General features: G+C 39.8%; 1 protein-coding gene across 2 annotated transcripts; it reads right to left on the bottom strand.

Moving 5' to 3' along the window:
- Positions 1–1,815: 1,815 nt before the first annotated feature.
- ciartb (circadian associated repressor of transcription b) lies at positions 1,816–20,948 on the bottom strand. Of its 2 annotated transcripts, none has more exons than XM_088340181.1 (6): positions 20,783–20,948; positions 16,427–16,772; positions 14,918–14,993; positions 14,284–14,362; positions 10,067–10,193; positions 1,816–4,323 (listed from the first exon to the last, which is right to left on the bottom strand). In XM_088340181.1, exons 2-6 carry the CDS (start codon positions 16,730–16,732, stop codon positions 3,943–3,945), a joined length of 969 nt encoding a protein of 322 aa, XP_088196307.1. In that variant the 5' UTR covers positions 16,733–16,772; positions 20,783–20,948; the 3' UTR covers positions 1,816–3,942. The 2 variants fall into 2 exon arrangements, with proteins under 2 accessions (XP_088196307.1, XP_088196308.1); XM_088340182.1 differs by having other exon boundaries at positions 20,605–20,940.
- Positions 20,949–21,296: the final 348 nt, after the last annotated feature.

Here is a 21,296-nt window from a genome sequence, read left to right as displayed (position 1 = left end):
TTTACACTAGCATTCAGTACGACCGAATTTCTTCCCACCATGACTTTCTCTTTATTCAGTTTAGAATGTTGTGCTCTTCATTTAGACTTCGCGAGTTGGTGATACAATACTGTTTTTACCATTTCCGTATCACAGACTGGTTTGATGTCTCAATATTCTCGCGGCCTGGCCCACAAATAACATTAACATTTTGGTACCGCGACTAAAAATAGTGTGATGATGAGATAGAACCAAATGCCATGCAATGTCATGTGCTTTCTGTATCCCTACCTGTCTAGGGGAGAGAATCTGACGTGCTTCTAACTGCAATCCACATGTAATATATTCTGAACGACCGACCAAATAAATAAAACATTTTTTTTAATCAATTGTGCAATCATACCACTTACTGTAGTTTTAATAAAATGTTTAATTATGTTTGGTGCGCTATACAAATGAAAACATATCACAAAAAAATATTGGGGGGCGGGGGGGGGGTGTTACAGTACATTCCTTTAGTTCTCTTCTAAGGTTCTATTTTGTCCAGTCCATCCATCCACCTATAGAGGGCAGTCTAGAGTTAGTGGTAGATAGTGCAGTTGCAGACATTCTGTTGGCCCAAAATTGGCTAGAGAACCTAAGTCTAAAACCACTTCCTTGTTTAAGTACCTGCCACTTTCATTTATGGATACACAATCAAATGCTTTGTTTTCTAATACTCTTATAATTATATAAACTGCACAAAATGTGCGGTTTGTCTTATTTTCGTTTTGTAGTCCAATAAGAGGAGGCAGAAGCATTACTAAAATCATTTGAGTTTGTCCTTCCAAGGCCTCCGTTGATTATAATGTGATGATTCTTCAAATATGTTCTTGAAGAGTAGTTTTTGTTGCTTCTAATACTGAGCAATCAAACTATGAATCTTTGACATTAATGTCATTTTCTGATTTGAAGGAAAATATAATTTTAAAAGCCTGAGAAATTACCACAGGAATTTGTCTATTGTTTAATGAGACAAATCCTACTTTTTAGGTGTTTTACTTAATGCATTACAATTATTCGTTACGAACTAATCACAATTAAACTAGTCAATTCCGCCATAACATTTTGAACTGAAACTCTATTTTATTAAGGTTGTGAAAGAATGTATCAATTATCTGCACCGCTTATCCTCTGTAGGGTCGCGGGGGTGCTGGAGCCCATCCCAGCCATCTTGGGGCAGTGGGCAGGGGACCAGTCGCAGGGCACACAGGGACAGACAACTCATTCACACCTAGGGACACTTCGGACCGGCCAATTAACCGGACATGTATGTTTTTGGATCCTGGGAGGAAACCGGAATGCCCACACAAAGATGGGGTGAACATGCAAACTCCACTCATGACCTCAGAACTGTGCCGCACAAGCGCTAAACACTGCGCCGCCGTGCTGCCCTAAAAGAATGCAATTCCTAGTAGATCAAATTATAATAAGATGATTTTCAGCTAATCTCATACTGTAAATGTAAATCCAATCATTTAATGGAGTTTTTATAAAAAACCATGTGAACTTTATGACAGGCAAATACTAATACCATGTCGACAACTTGATTAGAAATCTGACATTAATTACAGTTTTAGGGTATACATATGTACACTTATAGGTCATTTAAGGGTGTTCAGGACTTACTGATTTATGGCATAGTCTGGGGGAACCTTAGTACCTTTACTTACTTAAAAATACTTTTACTTAAAAGTATTTGTTTTTTCATCGGTGATTTATCCGTCAAAATTAGTATAATACTGTTTTGATGACTTATAGTTGAGCGGTGTCCCCAAAACAAAACAATGAAGTCAGTTTGCATTGAACAAATACACACACATTTATTTTGAAAGTATAAAATTTCACACGTAAAAGGCCACTTGTCAGAGTAAATCCCCAACTTTTCTGTTGGGCTTGCAGAGGGAAACAACCTTGACCCCGCTCTGCTGGTCTTCTCATACGATCTGAGCTCTGTGGCAAAACACGAGAATCGTTCTACTCCACCGCGGAAACGGGTTGGCAAAACCGGAATAATTTATGCTTTCCAAGTGAATGAATGGCAGGGGAGTGACGATCCCCCATGGGTACAATCCAGCCCGGGCTCGGGAAATGACGACGCTTCTCTCGCTTTGTGACACCGGCTGGCGTGCAGGCACGGCATGACATTTTACAGGCACTGTTTTGCCTTCTACTGGGAAACTCCAAGTGGACATTCTTTACAATGGCACCTCTGCAGTCTGTGCTGCGGAGCTCGGTCAGTTGTCAGCGGGTTCCATGCAGGTCCGGAAATGGGGAGCGACGCGTTCGCAAGGGGTACGCTCGCCCGACAACTGTGATGTGTGTGGCGCCCGCTGAGGTAGAAGAGTTGTACCAAAAAGACTTTCCGTATTTTCTGGACTATGAGGCGCAGCTAAAACACGAAGTGCGTCTTATATACCGCAAAACGGTGGATAAGATTGGAAATGCATACAGTAAATATAGGTGTGTTATTACAGCGGGGGTCTCCAACCTGTTTCAAGCCGAGCACTACTTTTGTTACTATTAGGGCACCCATTTTGACATGCATTTCTAAAACAACGCATCATGTTATTACTATGTTGTGACTACGTTATTAACAGGTTAATTATTGGAAAAAAATCTTTCACTAGCTATTTTCAGAACAGGTCCGCGGGCAACTCAGCTATCCTTAGGGGACACCCTAGCACCGCGTTGGAGACTCCTGTTTTACGGTATACTTCTGTATTCGTGCAAGATTGAAAAATCGATAAACATCGCTGACCTTAATTGCAGAGCATAGTATGCAGCAAGATTCCAAGCTGGGTCCTGGTGGAGAAGGTGCCGAGACTGTACCACTAGAGGTACAGATGACATCCGAAAAGGCATTAAGAGTTTTTCAATTATCACACTATTTTTTTCTCACTGTGTCGGCACTCAAACCACTGTGACGTGGGTTTGATCTATGTTGCAAACAATGCTTTGCGATTTTGGTCAGTGACACTTATTGAATGATCAATCAATCAAGTCAGGGGTGGGCAGCCTGAGGCTCTAGATACTCATTTGGCCCTTTAGGGCAGTTCTAGTGTCTCCATAGACCATTTTCAAAAATACTAGGACACAGAAAAAGAAGAGGGATGGGAACATAGATTATTACATCTAGTTCCGGGACAAACACAAATCGAAGATTATTAACATTTTTCCCAACTGTACAAATGTTAGTAATAAATATTAAATGAGTAATTTCTATGCATTTTATTCGGATTTAAAAAAAAATTTTGAGGGGCCTAACAACATTTTAGTTGTTTTTTCCGTCTGTAATGGCTCTTTCAACAATTTGCGCCGCTATCTCCTGCCGTAAGTGTACGAATAGTTAAACAGTACCTTAAACTGTAGTTTTAATTACATGCGCCTTATAGTCCAGTGCGCCTGATGTATGAAAAATACCCGAAAAAAAGACTATATTTCGGGAGAACGCTATATAGACCGGTGCGCCCTACAGTACAGAAAATACGGTATTTTCAGAGTATGAAAATGAGTAACAGTCAGCAAAATAAACTTAACAGAGCGGAGTCATGAGAAGGTGAAAATAATGTCACATTTCATTACAATACGTCGCCCGCTGCAGACTTTTTACACCTCTCACGCGAGATGGCGCATTTACACTCGAAATGGAACCTTCGGACCTACAGGGGGACGCCGCTCCAGTTGGGATCGTTGATTTCGGTCTCCTCCCCACAGCCAAAAATGCTACTCGAGAGTGCAAAATGACAAATCGGCACAACATGTTTGTCTTCCACTCGAGAGAGTAAAACCTCTCATGTCACTTTTTGAAGGCTCAGGTCTCCCCTGAAGGCTGGAATGGGTAAAGCAAGCTAAACTGGCCTCACTGGTCGAGTGGTCAAGGCTCGGCTGCAGGGTGAGCAGCCCCGTTGTCTTCCATGCGGACTAGGACCAGCTGCTATCCGTCAAACCCGAAGTCCCCCTGCGGCTGATGATGCTTTCTGTCGATTTGAGGAGGCGCTCCAGACACGGCGCGTTGATTTTCCCCGGCGGTGGCCCTCTGGGCACAGGGTCCGTTTTAGCTGGGCGATCCGTGCTGGAGGACACGGCGCTGTCCTGCGTGGCGTCTCTAGCGGCGTGCCGGGGCGAGCTCGGGGTCTGCTCCGCCGTCGGGGAGCAGATAGGTGACGTGTGGAGCCATTTCAGGTTGTTGGCTGAGTAAGCTCCAGGGGGCGTGAGGTCGGTGACTCGTAGAGATTTGGTGGCCTTAGGCGACTCGCTTGCGGCGACAGGGCTTACTGCTGCGGTCGCTGACACTTGGGAAAGCTGTTGAGGAAAGAAAGAGCACCATATAGTAAGGCTGCAATGATTGTCAACAAAAATCAATCATAGAGATAGTTGACAATGAATGCCATCGTTCACTATCGTCGCCAGACATGTTTTTACAACAGAGTGAGGCATCTCTACATGAATACAATCTCTGCTGATAATCGGTCATTTGGAATAGGTTCTCTGTCTCGAGCTGTATCATACAGAAAAGATGGCGTCAACATCCGGTACCCGAACCAAAACTTCTAAAGTTTGGAACGATTTTAGCCTGTCTATGCCTTAGACGACAGTGCTACCCTACAAGCACCTCTAAACAAGGTAATTTCGGTATACAAAATTTTTTCCAACAAAACTTGCTGGCTCAACGAAGGAAAATCCAGTGCATAAGCAGTCCAGGAGGCCATCACTAGAGACCGCTCACCGCCATCATCATCTAGTCCAGTTTGCGCGCAAATTACAATAGGCAAAACATTTTTTTTGCTCAAAATTATTTTGTGTGTACGTTCATTTAAAGTTACAGTAAGTTTAATTTTAAGTGTCAATGAGTGCTTATGTATCATCAACAGTCTCGATCTCATGCCCGTCAGTCTCCGCAAATTGCTCACCTTTTAATGATTGCCGTTTACTTAGGTGCTTTTGGGAGGACGGGAGTGGACCATTTAGTTTTTAATTATTTCATATCAAGAAAAAAAAACACGCATTACAAGCAATTTGAGCTACAAGCACAATCCTGGAACTATATGAAGAGGCACCACTGTACTTGAAAAGTTGCGTATCATGGCAGTACCTCGGCGATACACGAACATTTAAATATTACGCATGTCGGACAGTTGAATGGAACAGAGTCTGACTCGCCTCTGTAAGATTCAAGTAACATTTAAGCCAATACGGTTTTGAAGACATACATTGAACATTTTTACCATACTCACTAATTTCATGAGTTCGATCACGGTTTTGGTAAAAGTTTGTCACTTCTGGTTTTTAACAAGCACGTTTTTTAAAATATTCTAGAGACGGATTGTACTTCACTTTTAAAAATAGGGCATGCGACATTGTCCATCACTTTTTATGTAAAAAGGTTGACAAATGTTTTACACGTATATTTTGCTAAAAGAGGGCTTGAGCGTAATACCAGACTGTGCCCGAACAACATGTTTGAAATTAAAAGCATGCATGAAGTCCGTTGGATTTCAAACGGCTGAGAATCTTTGAGTAATTTTGTAACAGACTTTGACCACTGAATGTATTTCACAAAATTCACATATTTACATTACGTCACATTAATTATCCAATGTTTTTAGTAATGGTATAAATAGTTGATGATGAGTCGACTATCAATATTGTCGTTAGTTGCAACCCTAACATGTAGATTTGTTTCATCAATAAGACAACGTTCTCAATGGATACTTGAGAGAGTGACCTCATCATTCGGTGTTAGGGGATGTTGTGTAAAAGCGGAATTGAAAGTAATGCGTCAGAGAAATGTACAAAGTCATGCCACCCATACGATTTGTGTAGACGTGAGAGACATAAATTGTACATCCTGAATGATAATTTGTTTGAGTGGAACAGAAAGCAGCATTCCAAACACACAACTAATTCAGCATAAATACATTTTGGACATACTTTTAGAGGTGATTATTTTATATTTGAGCAATTATCTAATTAAATTCCAACATTTTTTTAGAATCAATAAATTGATGAATAGATATATTTTAGAATTCTTCATAACCTTGAGAATTTTACCTTAATCGTCTATATTTAATGATTCCTTTTGCCCAACATGACATAATACAAATTAACTTTGCCTTGGGTAAATACATTTTAATAATAATAATACATCCCCCCCAATTTGTGTGAGTGGTGATTTGGGGTAAAAAAAATAAAATAAATGGTCACAATTTGCTAATGTCACAAATCATAAAAAAAGCAATAGGTCATCCTGGAAAGGGGGATTACCTTATGTGCGGTCCCTTCTCAAAGTTTCTTAATTTTCCTCATATTGAAGTTTAGAGTTTTTCCGGCCCCTCACGTATGTTTTAGATCAGGGAATGGTGTCCTTATAGTCTGTAGTTTGCAACAGTCTGTGGTGTGTGCAGCCTTTTGAGATTGCTTGTGATTAAGGGCGTCACAAATAAGCATGACTTGACTTGACTAGTAGCAGAAAACAAAACAGGCGGCTAAATGTCACCAGGAAGGAATCATGTTTCGACATGACAATTTCGTTTTACTTTGGAAAACTATGATTAACATTGTTGCACATTTGACAACAAAATGGCAAAACCAGTAACAAAATAATGTATTTGTTTTATTGACAAATTCTAAATCATTTTATTGTGATCGTGTGAAAAAATAATGATTCTTTGAAATTATAAATCATCACTCAATGGTTTAGTAAAAACTTATTTCAAGTGTAATCGTTCTATCGATCTGTGAATGATTTTGTTCATGTATGTTTTTCACCTTAAAAAATAAATAAAAATCGAAACATGTTTAGTCACACGGCAGCGACAATTTGTTTTACGAAACAAAGATAGAGATGCAAACATTAATATTTAATATGAGACAGGGATAAATCGTCTTAACAAAATTGTAAAACAATTCTTTGTTGTAGCCCTACCTTTCAAAAGAATCTAACAATAATGAAAATTAGGGACATTTTGCCAAGCCTTGCCTTGAGGCAGGAGTATTTTTTGGGTCCATATTGGGCACAGAATTTTTAAAAAATAAACGAGAAGAATTTTTTGCCAACAAATTCCATTATACAAAAATAATAATAATTAAACCTCACAAGATAAGATGCGTTATCGTTCGATCAAGTACGCCCAACATTGGACTCGCATTGCTGCTTGCTGTTAAAGTCTATCTGACTTTATAATCTATTTCCTTGCTTGCTTTTTAAAACTGGACAGGAACTTGCCAACTTTGCTTTCGTGCCTCGAATCAAAGGACACCTGCTGATGTCAACACACAACAATCTACACTGGCCTGCGAAACTATTTGCCCCCCCTTGAACTTTGACCTTTTGCCACATTTCAGACTTCAAACAACAAGATGCAAAACTAATTTCTTGTCAAGGATCAACAATCAGTGGGACACAATCATGTGTAACACACTTTATTGGATCTTTTAAACTTTTTTCTAACAAATGAAAAATGAAAAAGTGGGTGTGCAAAATTATTCAGCCCCATTGAGTTAATACTTTGTAGCGCCACCTTTTGCTGCGATAACAGCTGCAAGTTGCTCGGGATATGTCTGTCAGTTTTGCACATCGAGAAGCTGATATATTTGCCTATTCCTCTTTGCAAAAAGCTCGCGCTCAGTGAGGTTGGATGGAAAGCGTTTGTGAACAGCAGTTTTCAGTTCTTTCCACAGATTCTCAATTGGATTGAGGTCTGGACCTTGACTTGGCCATTCTAACACCTTGATATGTTTTTTGGTGAACCATTCCATTGTAGCTTTTGCTTCATGTTTTGGATCGTTGTCTTGTTGGAAGATAAATCTCTGTCCCAGTCTCAGGTATTTTGCGGACTACAACAGGTTTTCTTCTAGAATGGTCCTGTATATGGCTCCATCCATCTTCCCATCAATTTTAACCATCTTCCCTGTCCCCGCTGTAGAAGGCCCAAACTATGATGCTGCCACCACCATGCTTGACTGTGGGGATGGTGAGTTGAGGGCGATGAGCTGTGCTGCTTTTACGCCAAACATAACGTCTTGCATTGTTGCCAAAAAGTTTGATTTTGATCTCATCTGACCAGAGCACCTTTTTCCACATGTTTGCTGTGACTCCCAGGTGGTAAACAACACTTTTTATGGAAGAAATGGCTTCCTTCCTACCACTCTTCCATAAAGGCCAGATTTGTGCAGTATACGACTGATTGTTGTCCTATGGACAGATTCTCCCACCTCAGCTGTAGACCTCAGCAGTTCATCCAGAGTGATTATGGGCCTGTAGGCTGCATCTCTGATCAGTTTTCTCCTTGTATGAGCTGAGAGTTTAGGGGGACAGCCCAATCTTGGTAGATTTGTAGTGGTCTGATACTCCTTCCAATTTCAATATTATTGCTTGCACGGTGCTCATTGGGATGTTCAAAGCTTGGGAAATCTTTTTGTATCCAAATCCAGCTTTAGACTTCACCACAACAGTATCTCTGACCTGCCTGGTTTGTTCCTCGTTCTTCGTGATGCTCTCTGCGCTTTAAAACAGACCTCTGAGACTATCACAGTGCAGGTGCATTTATACAGAAACTTGATAACACACAGATGGATTCCGTTTATCATAGTTAGTCATTAGAATTTTTGAATCATTTAGAGATCTTCACTGAACTTTTGGACAGAGTTTGCTGCACTGAAAGTAAAGGGGCTAAATAATTTTGCACACCCACTTTTTCGGTTTTTTATTTGTTAAAAATGTTTAAAATATCCAATAAAGTGTGTTCCACTTCATGATTGTGTCGCATTTAATGTTGATGCGTCACAATAAATCAGTTTTATATCTTGATGTTCGAAGTCTGAAATGTGGCAAAAGGTCACATAGTTCAAAGGGGCCAAATAGTTTCGCAAGCCACCGTAAGTAGTCTGTTGAAAAATGTAAACAGCACATGCCCTTAAGAGTGCTTGCGATGACTGGCATCTTTCACAAAATTGATGTTAATGTGCCAATGTAATAAGAGTTTCCGAAGAGAGGCGCGGCAACATGTAAAAACATCAATCAAGGGAGTGTTTCATCTTGGCAACAGAATGTCACAGAATGTTCTGACCTTTATTATTCCCTTCAGGACACTCCTTGAAAATTACCTTTTCTACTCTGCGATTGTTCGCATAGAGACTGTAACACAATACGTCAGTAAAAATAGCTTACAATCCTCCCTTAAGGGTCTTAGACAAGTGAGTCATAATAGAATTTTAATTCCTTTTTTTCCCCATGTAGCCGACGAATGTTCAGGATTGCCGATTTTGTGAAATAGCGGTCCCTGGACTTTTTCCTGTGATGAGGGATCGGGATCAGTTTGTAACAGAAAAAGTGTGATGATTGTAAGATTGAGTGCCAAAATGTAAAAAAATCTATTGTTTTCCAGAAATCCACAATCGAATAAGATTTCTGGATTTTTCACAGAAAGAGTCAGAAAATAAAAAATAACACCATCAATGCACCAAATTATAACCAAAATAGCCCTTTCTGGATTGTTCAAAGAACTACAGTCAGAAAATAAATAATCACACTATTTCGAAAATAAATGATCACCAAATAACACTGTGTTCTTAACAGATAAAAAATCCAGGGGATATAAACATTTTTGTTTGTGCCATACTATCTTAACAGGTCCAAGTTCAGGTTAGTTTTTAGAGCACTGGACCACCAGATGTATAGATGACATGTGAAAAGCCAGTAGATCTCATTATGGCACTACTTTTAGTCACGGTAGTAAAGACAAATGTTAATTTGGTTTTGTGTTTTAAATGTTACAATGACAATAAATTCTAAAATAATAATTCTAAGTTTTATAAAGTGACAGATTATTGTCTTTGTAACATGTGAAATGCACAACGAAATTAACATTCCCCTCTGGTGCCATGACTTAAGATAGTGTGATGATGAGATAAAACCCAATGCTCTACCTTTGTCAAACATATCAATAATAGTCTAGTGGTAAGCGGTATTCAGTCTTTCACCACCACAACCCTGGTTCAAATCCCATCATTTAGAGACCACTGTTGTAATATAATCAAACTGTACCTTCATTTTCTTGGAGGGAACAGGTTCTTCCATGTAGGTGGGAGCCGGCTGGTAGAGCGGTTTTACATTAGGGAACCAACTCTTCAGCATTTCCTCCATTTTAAGAATGATACTTATGTATTTCTCACTAAAAAGGCAAAAGAACAAAGAGAGATAAATATGAGAGATTACTCGGATTCATGCAACTGTGCCGCGCAATGTTCTGGAAATCTTGCCAACCTCTGCGATTGAATCTTATCTCTTTGCACGCTCGCACAGGAAATATGCGCTCCCAAAGAGCCAAGTGAACAATTACAAGTCTGCGCTCCATGTGCGGAGAGGAGAACATTTCTCACATGTTGGGCTCTCACACGTGTCCCCCGCGTAGAATAGCTCGCCTCTAAAACGTAAGCCGCTACGCTTTCCGACAGCGTTGCCCTGAAAACAAACGCTTCGCCGTGACGTATTTCTCGTAGGCGGCGGGTAGAGCGTGGCGGCCCTTTCATTTGCAGCCCATCAAAACCAGATGGTGGGCCGAGGGATTAGCGGGTGACATATGATCAGTACCTTCTTCCCTTACTCCTTTCACGGTGTGTTGAATTCATGCGAAAGATTATCTGTAATAGTGACTGCTAAAAAAAGTCACCGCTATTGTGTGGCGGTTGGAGCCGCCAGCTGGCAGCATCCAACTGGTCCGGGCGGGGGAAGGGAACAAGAAGGGATTTAGATCCATCTTGGGGCCACGACCCAGAGTATCTACGGGGAGGCAGCCACGCCCACCCTTTGTCTCCCTGATGCAGCCGGCAGCTCAAGGCGCCAATTAGCATGTGCCCACTTACACTGTACAGGCGCATGCAGAGTGTTGCATTGAGTATGCTAATGAGGCCGCCGCTTCAATCAAAGACATTCAGTAATCAGGTTTATTGTCATGGAACTGCTTCTTTGAAATTATAAATGCAGGTCTTGTAATTTATTGCAGGTGTTTGAAGGGTTTGGAGGATTTTTCTGGAAGTTGCTTAGCGCGAAAAAAAGTGTATCTCTGGAATTTGTTTTTGTTTTTTCATTATCTAAAATTGTCCTTTAATGGTTTAAGATTTGATGTAAGTGTAATTGTTTTGTTTTAAATCGGTCGATATCTGAATTAAATTAAATTAATATCATAGTTAGCTCATCTATCTACGCCAGCGACATAGAGTGGCATTCACAAAAAAATACTCCACTTAATGGCACAGGGTAGAATGATCTCGTTCTTAGTCTAAAATGCGACCAGATTTTTGTGTATTCAATTGGACATTGTGTAAGAGTTGACTACTAGACGCCGCTCTATTGTGTAATGCAACCAAAAACGAATGCTGAACAAAGAATAGAACAAATTACGAAGACTACATTTTTTGCCAGGCATTTCACAAGGTTTGTTTTTTTTGGGTACCCTTAACAGCAAGATTAACCTATGATTATTTATAAAATATTGGAAAGCATTTTTATACAGTAGTTCATGAATGTTTTCTTTGTAAAATCAATATCGTTTATTTTCAATGAAGAAAGGCGCTAAATAATATACACTGTCCCTTTAAATTCCACCACAAAGACAAAAGAGAAACACACAACACACCCCTCTGACGTAATCTGACCCAAATTGGAATTGTTCCTTATATTTTTTATTTTTAAAATATAAATTGCGTCCCGATTTCGGGTTAAAAGTGGCACCAAGTAGTGAATTCCAAATCATTGCAAATTGGAGTAAGCCTTAAAATACATACGTGTAAAAAAAACAACCATTTCGGACAAAATGACTATTTTCAATGAATGGTGTTTTTTTATGACTAGGAGGCGCTAAATAAGACACAAGGTCCCTTTAAATATATTGTTGCTTTCATGTAAAAAAATATATGTCCCCCAAAATATTTTGGGCAATTAATTTTGTTATTTTATTCATTTAGTTAGGTTTGGTTTTGCTGTTTAGTTTGGTTCTACTTTAACTCCTAGGGTTGTAGGGGCACAATTTCCTGTGGTGTGACTTGGGCAAGTACAGGCAGGTGGTGCCCATCCCTCTCCATATCGAACATATGTTTCCACCCAGTATTAAAACAATATTTTTTATCCTTTTAATCTTTATTCAGATCGTGCACTTATCGTCCTAATTGGACCCTATTTACCCCAAACCGTGTACTGCTAAAACATTTTTTAAAGAATACTTCAAAATCTTACTTAAAAAAACAATACCTTCATAGCATTGTACTGTCATTCACCCTGTCCCACCTCCCCCAATCTATTGTGTCTCTTGTAATTTACAGCCCTGAGTCACAACATACGAAATTTTCCAGAGGCACGAGTGGAAGTACTCCTTTTACTCTATCTCCCATGAAACAAAATAGGATACGAAAACAATAGAAATACATATGTTTGAAGTCAAAAACTATACATCTAAAGGCAAGTTATAAACAGGTTCTCTTCCATCTTATTCGACCAAGATGCAGAAAATAAATACCCAGCCTCCAACTCTAAAGTACACGTATGATAGCATTAAATTGAACAGAAACGTTCTGCTTTAAAGAGCGGTGATCTCACACGCCATTATAGCATCTAATCAAGCAGAAGCTGGAGTGCCGCTCCCACACAGAGCCTTATTCATTTTTAACGAGATGCCCGACTGCAGCGAGACCCTGCAATCTCTGCAGTAAATGTATCCGTAAAATGTGAATGCAGGGTAGGGGGGAGGTTGAGACATGCTGTGTGCCGTGTGTTGTTGCCATGTCAAGTTCAGCGGTGGCAAATGTCTTTTCTGGAGGATTCCAAAAGCTGTGTAACACTTAATCAAATATTATATGCCGCCCGTTTTCTTAGAAAATTAAACGCAGTAGGGTTGTACGCTGAACTAAAGGTTTTGTTTGCCTGTCACAAAATCACGTTTTCACTTTGAGAAAAGTTAAAATACATCTACAGTAGAATCCGGACTATAACCCGCTTTAGCAACATTAAACAATCGGTTAATATCCAATTCAGAATTTCCATAAACACTTTTAAGCGAGCATGTACCTGACTCAAAAACGAAACTGGATGCTTTTGAGAGGAAAAACGGAGCCAGTCATGGTTAGCTTGGTCTGGTCATTGACACATACAGATCTTCAAAACATTTTTAGGTAGCCAAAAATATATCTGTTTACATATTAACCAGTTCGGTGTCAAGAATTAAGAACAAATCTCAAATTCTTGTCAGGGGAGTGATGCTGCGTTAAAGTCTTTCTGGAGGCGAGGGGTTCGAATCCCTCTTGGTAAATCCAGTACTGTTCGGTGCAGTTCTGTGTGCTTGAATTTACTATATCATTTAAATACATGTCAGCAATGTTCCCTCTAAGCTGCGTGTGTGCGCAATTGCGCACTACCCAGAGCAAAAAAGAAAAAAATACCAAAATGAAAAAGTAGTGAAAAGCTGAGAAAAAATGAAACAAGAGAGAAAAAGAGAAAGAAGAGCAGGAAAATTTCAGAAAAAAAGCCCCAAAAAAAAGGAAATAAAGGGAAAAAAGGTAATAGAGAACAAAACAGCAAGAATAAAGTAACAGCTAGGAAAAAATAAACACAATAAGATTAAAAAAAAGGAATTTAAAAAAAGGAGGAAAAAAATGGAAAAAGAGGTAAGAGTTTGTGTTGCATTCAAATAAACATTGTACTTCCACTAAAAAATGTAATTAAATACAGTTCTGTATTGTGCAACCGACTAAATAAGCCCCCCAAAATTGTAGTATTATGCGGGTTGCTGTTGCTCACTGTTGTTTCAAGCATTCCTCATCGACTTTGTGTGAACACTCTGACCCGTGGAAAATTAGAGGGAACATTGCATGTCAGGATGGTCGAGGTGTCTAAGGCGCTGCATTAAGGTCGAAGTCTCTGGGGAGGTGGGTCAGAATCAGTCTTCTGAAAGAATTATTTAGGAGAGAACTGAATTCATCCAATTTTACTAATGCTTTAATATTTAAAAAAAAACATATTCCATCAAAGCATCTTTGAAAACGTCATCTTCCCGAATCCTTGAACAGTGTACATTTTGGAATGACAACATAGATGTCGGCCTGGTGCTCTTTCGGGTCTAAGTGACATCTGACTTAACAAAAAAATCCCACAGGTGTTCCCCCATTTTTAGACAAAGTCTTACACAATTATGAGATAATTTTTTATATGGTGCAAAGAATCTACAAGCATACAGTTTGGTGCATGTGTTAGGTGTAGTTGAGGATACGTACCCCAAGTAAGGGTTTTGTAGAACTCCCAGGATCCTTTGGATTCGGTCCATGGCAACACTCTCTTGAAAAGTGCTGAGTCCTAGAGAAGGGAGATGTTGTAATGCATGAGCTGAGTTGACGGCAGGACGGAGCAGAGTGTGCAGTACAGATGGCTTGTGTAAATTCTGCATTGGTGGTGTTTGTGCGCAAGCGAGTGCGTTTTTGTGCTTGAAATTAGACTCCTCCTCTTTCTGGCCTGGGTGATATAAGGTCACATACGGTTTGGGATCATAAAGTGAGCAGTCTGTCTGAACATGACGCTTTCTTTCCTCGCAGAGGCCTTTCAGTGCCTACAGACCAATAATTAGAAGTGCCTCTCGCCCTCTAACAAATGTGGGCACACTATGTTCTCACTCCACCTTGCCAGGCATCTCATTTAAAGTGATAGCTCAAGTGTGACATTGCTTGTTGTGGAAAATATAAAAAAAACTCAATGTGTTATCCCCGCGTGAGGCCTTTTTGAGTGAGTTGTGTCCCAATTTATTAAGTAGTGTTTAGTGAAGTGTTAAAATATAAATCAGGTCTAATAACTTTTTATTTGTTTTAAACACCCGTAAACACAAACACCGACATATAAAACAAGAAACAGACTCACGTTCTCTGTATCTGCCGGAACGAAGTCCATTTAATATCGATGTGAGTGGCTGAATGTAACATTGCAGCTCCATGCACTGAAAACAATGACAGTAACACATTAGCTTCACATTAGGCTCAATTGTGCAAAACAAACAAATCCTACTAGAGCTGGTAATACGATTATAGTTCAGTCAACACTTAAAACAAGGAGAAAAGTCATGAATGGATTTTGATCTCGCAAGGGGAGCAAGGGAGAGAGCCCAAACTTTAGATAAGAAATTACAATGTGTTCTAAAGCTCCCTCCATAACCCATTATTTGTATAAATCACCTAAGTCACAAAAGCAAAGGATGTGTAAATAAAAGAAAGGCAACATGATTGGCCTGTAGTGACAATGATTTAAACTGTTCACAATAGTTAAAACAACTGTGCACAATAAGTTAAAATAACAAACTGGCATGCAATGCAATCACATTTGCAGGTGTCCAATGTTAGAAACAATAAACTTATCACCTGGTAATTAATCAAATCAATTTGATTTTTATTTTAAAAATTATCAATTTGAAAATGTGCCAACTGTAAAATTGAGTGCAAGAATGCAAGTTTAATTTAAATTATTCGAAGCTGGTGCAGATTACCAAAACTGGTTAGAAATGTTTAGCTAGGCTAGATATAAGTGGTCTTTTTTAACACAATCTATGACAGTTCACTTTATGTAATTTGATTGAAGTTTGACTAATAAAATTGAGATGGATTTTGTTTAACCACATTCCCTAAGCCTAATAATACATGCAACGGTTAAAAATGTATGCACCCCAACTTGGCATAATAATTAACTTTAACCTGAGAGTTAATTGCATAAACGTATGCCAAAGAATTCAATGCAGAAAGGATGGAGTGTACTTGAAAAGTTTTAGTTCCTCACCGCTGACTTTGACAGGCGGCGCTAAACAGCACTGAACATTTTCCGTGCACACACAGTCCGAAAGTGTACGACAATAAACTTCATCTCTGACCCCTCGGAACCCAGTGTAGAATCGCCAACTTAGTTCATCAACAGGAAAGCAATCTTGAAGTTTAATTTATTAAAAATGACAGACAATGGGGATTTTTGTTGGTTAATCAGGAGCGCTTTACGGAGACTTAGCTCACTTTGCAAAGAAATCATTGTTACCATTAAACTATTAAAAAGCAAGACTAGTGTTGTCTGTACATATCAGCAATTTGATGTTGGTAACCTGAAATACGTTGAGTTGACAGCTATTGAGTTAAGAGTTAATTGTTGGTAGGCGTGATGACTCAAGCCCCTTGTCTCCACCCTCTGTGCTGCGGATAGGATTTTATAGCAGAAAACATGACTAATTCTGCTGACGTGCTTGAGTCGAGGCGGGTCTTTACTGGTATTGTTTCCTACATGAGGGGCTTGCAAAAACATCACGCACGTGACACGGACCAGAGGCCACAGCCAAGTTTTGCTATAACCAAACAGTGACAGTTGTATGTGATTGAAGGGGATGTTGTTGTTTACCTTTCTGGTGAAAAGTCGCCCCCTATTGGATTGAAAAATCCGTCCTGGCTCGTCTTCGGAGCAGCTGCGGCGTCGCTTGGTCTTCTCGCCTTGCTGCGTTTTACACCATTCAATGGCATCCCTTTCGCAGGTTTCAGAGCAGCTGCAAAGGGGGCCCCTGGTGGAAACCTCATGGTTCCTGCGACTACTGGTCAAAAGGGTGTCCGACTGGTCACGAGATTTTTCAGACTCATGTTCGCTGTAGTTACTGTCCTCCGTGTCGCTAGCGAGCCAGTCAATGGAGTTGTCCGAATCTGTGGCAGACATCCTTGGCTGCAGATTTTAACTATCACTGACCATCACTGACCTGAAACAGAGATGGAGAATATCCATTAATATTAGATTTTCTTGAGATGTTTGTCATCCCAAGAGATATCAGTTTTTTCCCCAGTTTAGCTGGAATAGGTAATTAGGAGTATAAAAAAGTGGTAGAGAATGTCCAGGACTGACTTCATTAAGAGTAATTTCCACAGATCAGAGAAAACAAGAAAAATAAAATATGCTATAACTGCTGTCTGCTCTATAATTATGTGTTGTTCCTCTGTATTTAAAGGAGTTGTTGGGAAGTTTACAATTACTGCTAATTATCAATATTGCTAATTTCATCATGTTGACAATGCTAATTAGATCATTTTTAAAAGCTATTTAGTTTTGCATACAAGTTGTAAAGTAAAGTTAAACTGGAAATGACAAACACCATAAAGCACGCTATCAATTTTAAGAACTTAGGAACGAGAGTTTAGCCAATTGTAACTATAATTTGGGTGTGTTAAAAAGTAGGGCTCTATACCACATTTTACACTGATGCCTTGTGATGATCCAAATAGTGAATACACAAGATATTGCATTACATTATTCCTTAATACTCAAAATACTCAATTTATGTTACCATTCCTCCATCTTTATTGTATATATTGTTTAAAAGCCGCTTCTTGCATGCACTACCAATACCTTAAAACAAGTCTGGTGTTTGCACTGATCAAGGCTGTGTTATTTGTATCGCTAAAACAGTTTAACATTGTATAAACAAATTAGCACTAGTCTAGTCTTTTTTTTCCCCCAAATATCATCTTGCAGGTTGTTTGAATGACATTTCTTATTATATGTTCGTGGCCAACAAATAACGGATTTCCAGGCCCGAAATGCCCCCAGGCTATAGTATGGCCACAACTGCTCTATACACTGTATATTTACATCATTTAGTGTGTCCTCCACTCATACATCAAATTTAAAGTCTATAACTGTTTCAATGTGCAAAAATACCAAACAAAGATTCAATTGCCCCCAACATTTCGAATTTGCATGAATATCAAAGCCGCTTGAGCAGATGGTGAGGACCACATTCACCTGTTTGTTTTGCAGGCTTAGCACCTAAGCCAGTAAACACAATTGACACTCCTGGCATTCTCCCTATAGCTCGCAGAGGTCCTGTGCACCCCTAACATTTTCCGGATCACTCAGGGTGACTATCACACCGTGGACAAACAAGAGAGTTCTGACACGTTAGTCGGGCACCAGCAGGCTTCCTTGCCGCTTGCTTGCACTGCACTCATTCATAAACATTGCTTGTTTTTTCAAGGAGGATTGGCGTCAGGGGGGTCGGCCACCATGACGACCGGTGGCTCAGACGGCTGAACTCCACCCCATCAAAACAAGTGACCCTCAGATGCGCGGACAAAAAGGAAGGACATGCCGTCTCAAAAAAAAAGTCACTTTTTACCGGATGTATTCTTCTGCAAAGTATTTTCTTCACTCATTAAATCGCCGGGGAAGAGCACAAGGGATTATTTTAGGAGGTTGGCTACAAGGCTTTCACGCCTGCCATGTCTCTAGCTTCCTGTGAGATTTGTTTGGAAAGAGAGGTAATTGCTCCCTGATTCTTTGTCTCCTCTGATCTTAATCGCACAAGTGGCGGGGTGGAGCAAACGTCTGCAGATCTGACAAGATGAGAGACAAACTGATAACCAAACAAAATGATCAAAGAAAATGTTTGGTCATGGGCCAGGTTGCCGCGCAACAGAGCAAACAGCTGCGATGGACAAGTCAGTAAGAAAGAAACTTCGAATATAACCAGTAAATTCACTCCCAAAGGCCAAAAAGACTCTAAGTTAACAGATTATACATTCCCCTCGTATTTTATATGCTTTTAAAAAAATAAAAAACATTTTCTTTTGTGTACGCCGTATATATATTTTTCACAGGTTTTTTTTTAATTAAAAGAAAAAAAAATCGGTCTTGGGCATTTTGGCTCTTATCCGGATCGTATTGATCATTGGTAGAGACAAAATCATCATCATCGATTGCTAATGAAAATCAAGTCTTCACTGCTATGTCTAATAAGCAACACTAAATTTACTGAAAGCTAGGAAAGAACTAAAAACAGTGCTGAAAATTGCTTTGTTTATTTGGTAGATTAATTAAACCTGATCGCACAAATTGTCTTTGTTTCTATTCTACATCAGGGGTCTCAAACTTAATTGAGTAGAGGCTGCTGAAGACAGGGTCCCGGTGAGGTTGGGCCAAATTTTTACAGGAACAAAAATAGGACCGAACTAAAATGAAAAGGAGTCAAAAAATGAAAACATGAATATAAAGGCAGAGGAAAAGAGAGCCAAAAAAGGAAAAGGGAGAAAAGAAAGTAAAAAGCATGGAATCAACAAGAAAAAGACCTAAATGATAAAAAAATTATCTTTATATTCATTTTTTAAAGAATAAGGTGGTAATTTGATCACTTTGAGTCAAAGTAGTTTTTTTTCTTCCATTTTCAGTGGCGTGGCAGAATACAGCGCCATCTAGAGGGCAAATAATACACACTGTCCTCTTAACTTACAAAATAAGGCGGGGCCTCAAACTCATTCTGGGGGCCGCAATTAGCTCCCAGGTCTCGAGTTTGAGACCCCTGTTATACAGTCTGTCTTACTAAGTAAATAGGTGCTGTGTTGTTCTTGTAAGGTTTAATATTGCGTATTCAGATGAATTGTAATCATTAATAAGGGAGAGCCTTGGCCAAGGTTGACAGGTAAGCAATTCAAACCGAATATAACCAAAAAATTTGCTCCCAAAGCCAAAGAGACACTCCAAGGCAGTGGCCTTCAACATGGTGGCCGTGGGCACCAGGGTGACCCCTAAGGACAGCTGAGGTGCCCTGTTCTGAAAATAGCTTAAATAGCTGGGTCTTAGCAATTTTCTAGTAAAATTACTTTTTTTGTGGCTCACTGAGTCTACTTATCCCTTCTTACGATAATTAACCAGGTAAAAACATTGTAATAACCTAGTAATAACAGGTTATTTTAAAAATGCATCGTATGCAAGTAGCTGACTGACTAGAAAAAGGTTGCAGGACCCTGGACTATGTCGAATAAAATGTGTGTAATGTTTATTTACCAATTAACCAACACAACCATTTCTTTCAGCAACTTTCTTGGTTCTTTCTCAGTTTGGAGTAAATAAAATGTTGCCTATTATACATAGCAGATACGTGAATAGGACTGAAATGCGCAGGACGAGATCAGCCTAACAAAAACTGTTTTAAAACTGCTTCTTTTTCTCCACAGAAAATTATATAACTTCAACAATTTGACATGATCAATAATGGGAGAAACGTATAAACAGACAGGCGTGTGATATAACCAATAAATTCGCTCCCCCAAAACAAAGACACTCCAGAGTAACAGATGAGACCATTTTACGCCCTTGTGTCAAAGTGCCTGCCACCGCCTACACAGTTTAATCTCATTTAATCCAATAACACCACACTATAATCCTCAATTGTCTGTAATATAAATTGGGAAGACACAAATGGGGAATAGCAACACTCTTAATGCCTGGAAGAGTTTACGTAACGCACGATTTTCGGATGGGTTTTATCTGAGGTTAGAAAACAAAAACCTGACACGTGTCGAATTTCACGTGTTAGCATTTACGACATTAAAATCCAATCTCGGATTACATTTAGTATCTGTGTTCTCCTTGGTAGTATGAAGAAATATATGCTTAGAAGGAACACAATGGCCCTAGGAAAAACTAACCGATGTCATTTCGGCAGATGTTCAGACACAATGGACTTCAATCATCAATGGCACACAGCAATCAAACAGTGAGATTAAAAAATCGAGAAAACAGCACAAAAAATAACTCACGATGAAAGATTATTTTCGAAGTACAGTCTCCACGTGTCCTCTTATTAATCCCACTAGAACCGGCGTTTGTCCCGAACGCGGTGAATTCCTCCGGAGATGAAATAATCATTCACAAAATGTCCTACCGCGGCACGGAGTGGCGTTTTAACGCGGGGCTGGTTTCGAAACGGACCCGTACCTTTTCACTGCGGTTCGGAGCGGCGCTTTGTCTTTGTTTGGCGGCGTTTGGGGTCTCGGAGCGGGACGAAACGTGTGCTACGTGCTCGGAGCGAATGCGTAGATCTCCCGACCGAAGAGTAGCCCGTGTTGGTTCTCTCCAGACAACGTGTCTGAAGGGGCGCGGCCACGCGTACCCGACGAGCGTTATTCGCTCAGTGGGATGGCCCGCCTGACGAATGGGCTCGTTGGCCGCCAGCAGGGAAGGCGTGATAGGCTGCAGTGGTTTACGTATGTAAATGAGATGCAAATGAGACAAACACGTGAACACGCGGCTAGGTTTCGTTTCAGCTGGGCGAAAAGTCAACTTTTAATTTTTTTTTTGTGGTAGGGGGCGGGGGTACATTCCAGAAGCGTTCTTCCTCGTTATGTCATCTGGGCACTGTAATGGATTTGTGGTGCAGGCTTTTACATGCACCGTCAGCAGGTTGAACAATAACCAGCAAGTAACTAGATATTTGATTTACAGTGGGACC

The sequence above is a fragment of the Urocampus carinirostris genome, chromosome 7 (genome assembly GCF_059441175.1).
Source record: "Urocampus carinirostris isolate Australia breed hairy pipefish chromosome 7, RoL_Ucar_1.0, whole genome shotgun sequence".
Lineage (NCBI taxonomy): Eukaryota > Metazoa > Chordata > Actinopteri > Syngnathiformes > Syngnathidae > Urocampus > Urocampus carinirostris.
This window is presented reverse-complemented; position numbering and strand designations above follow the sequence as displayed.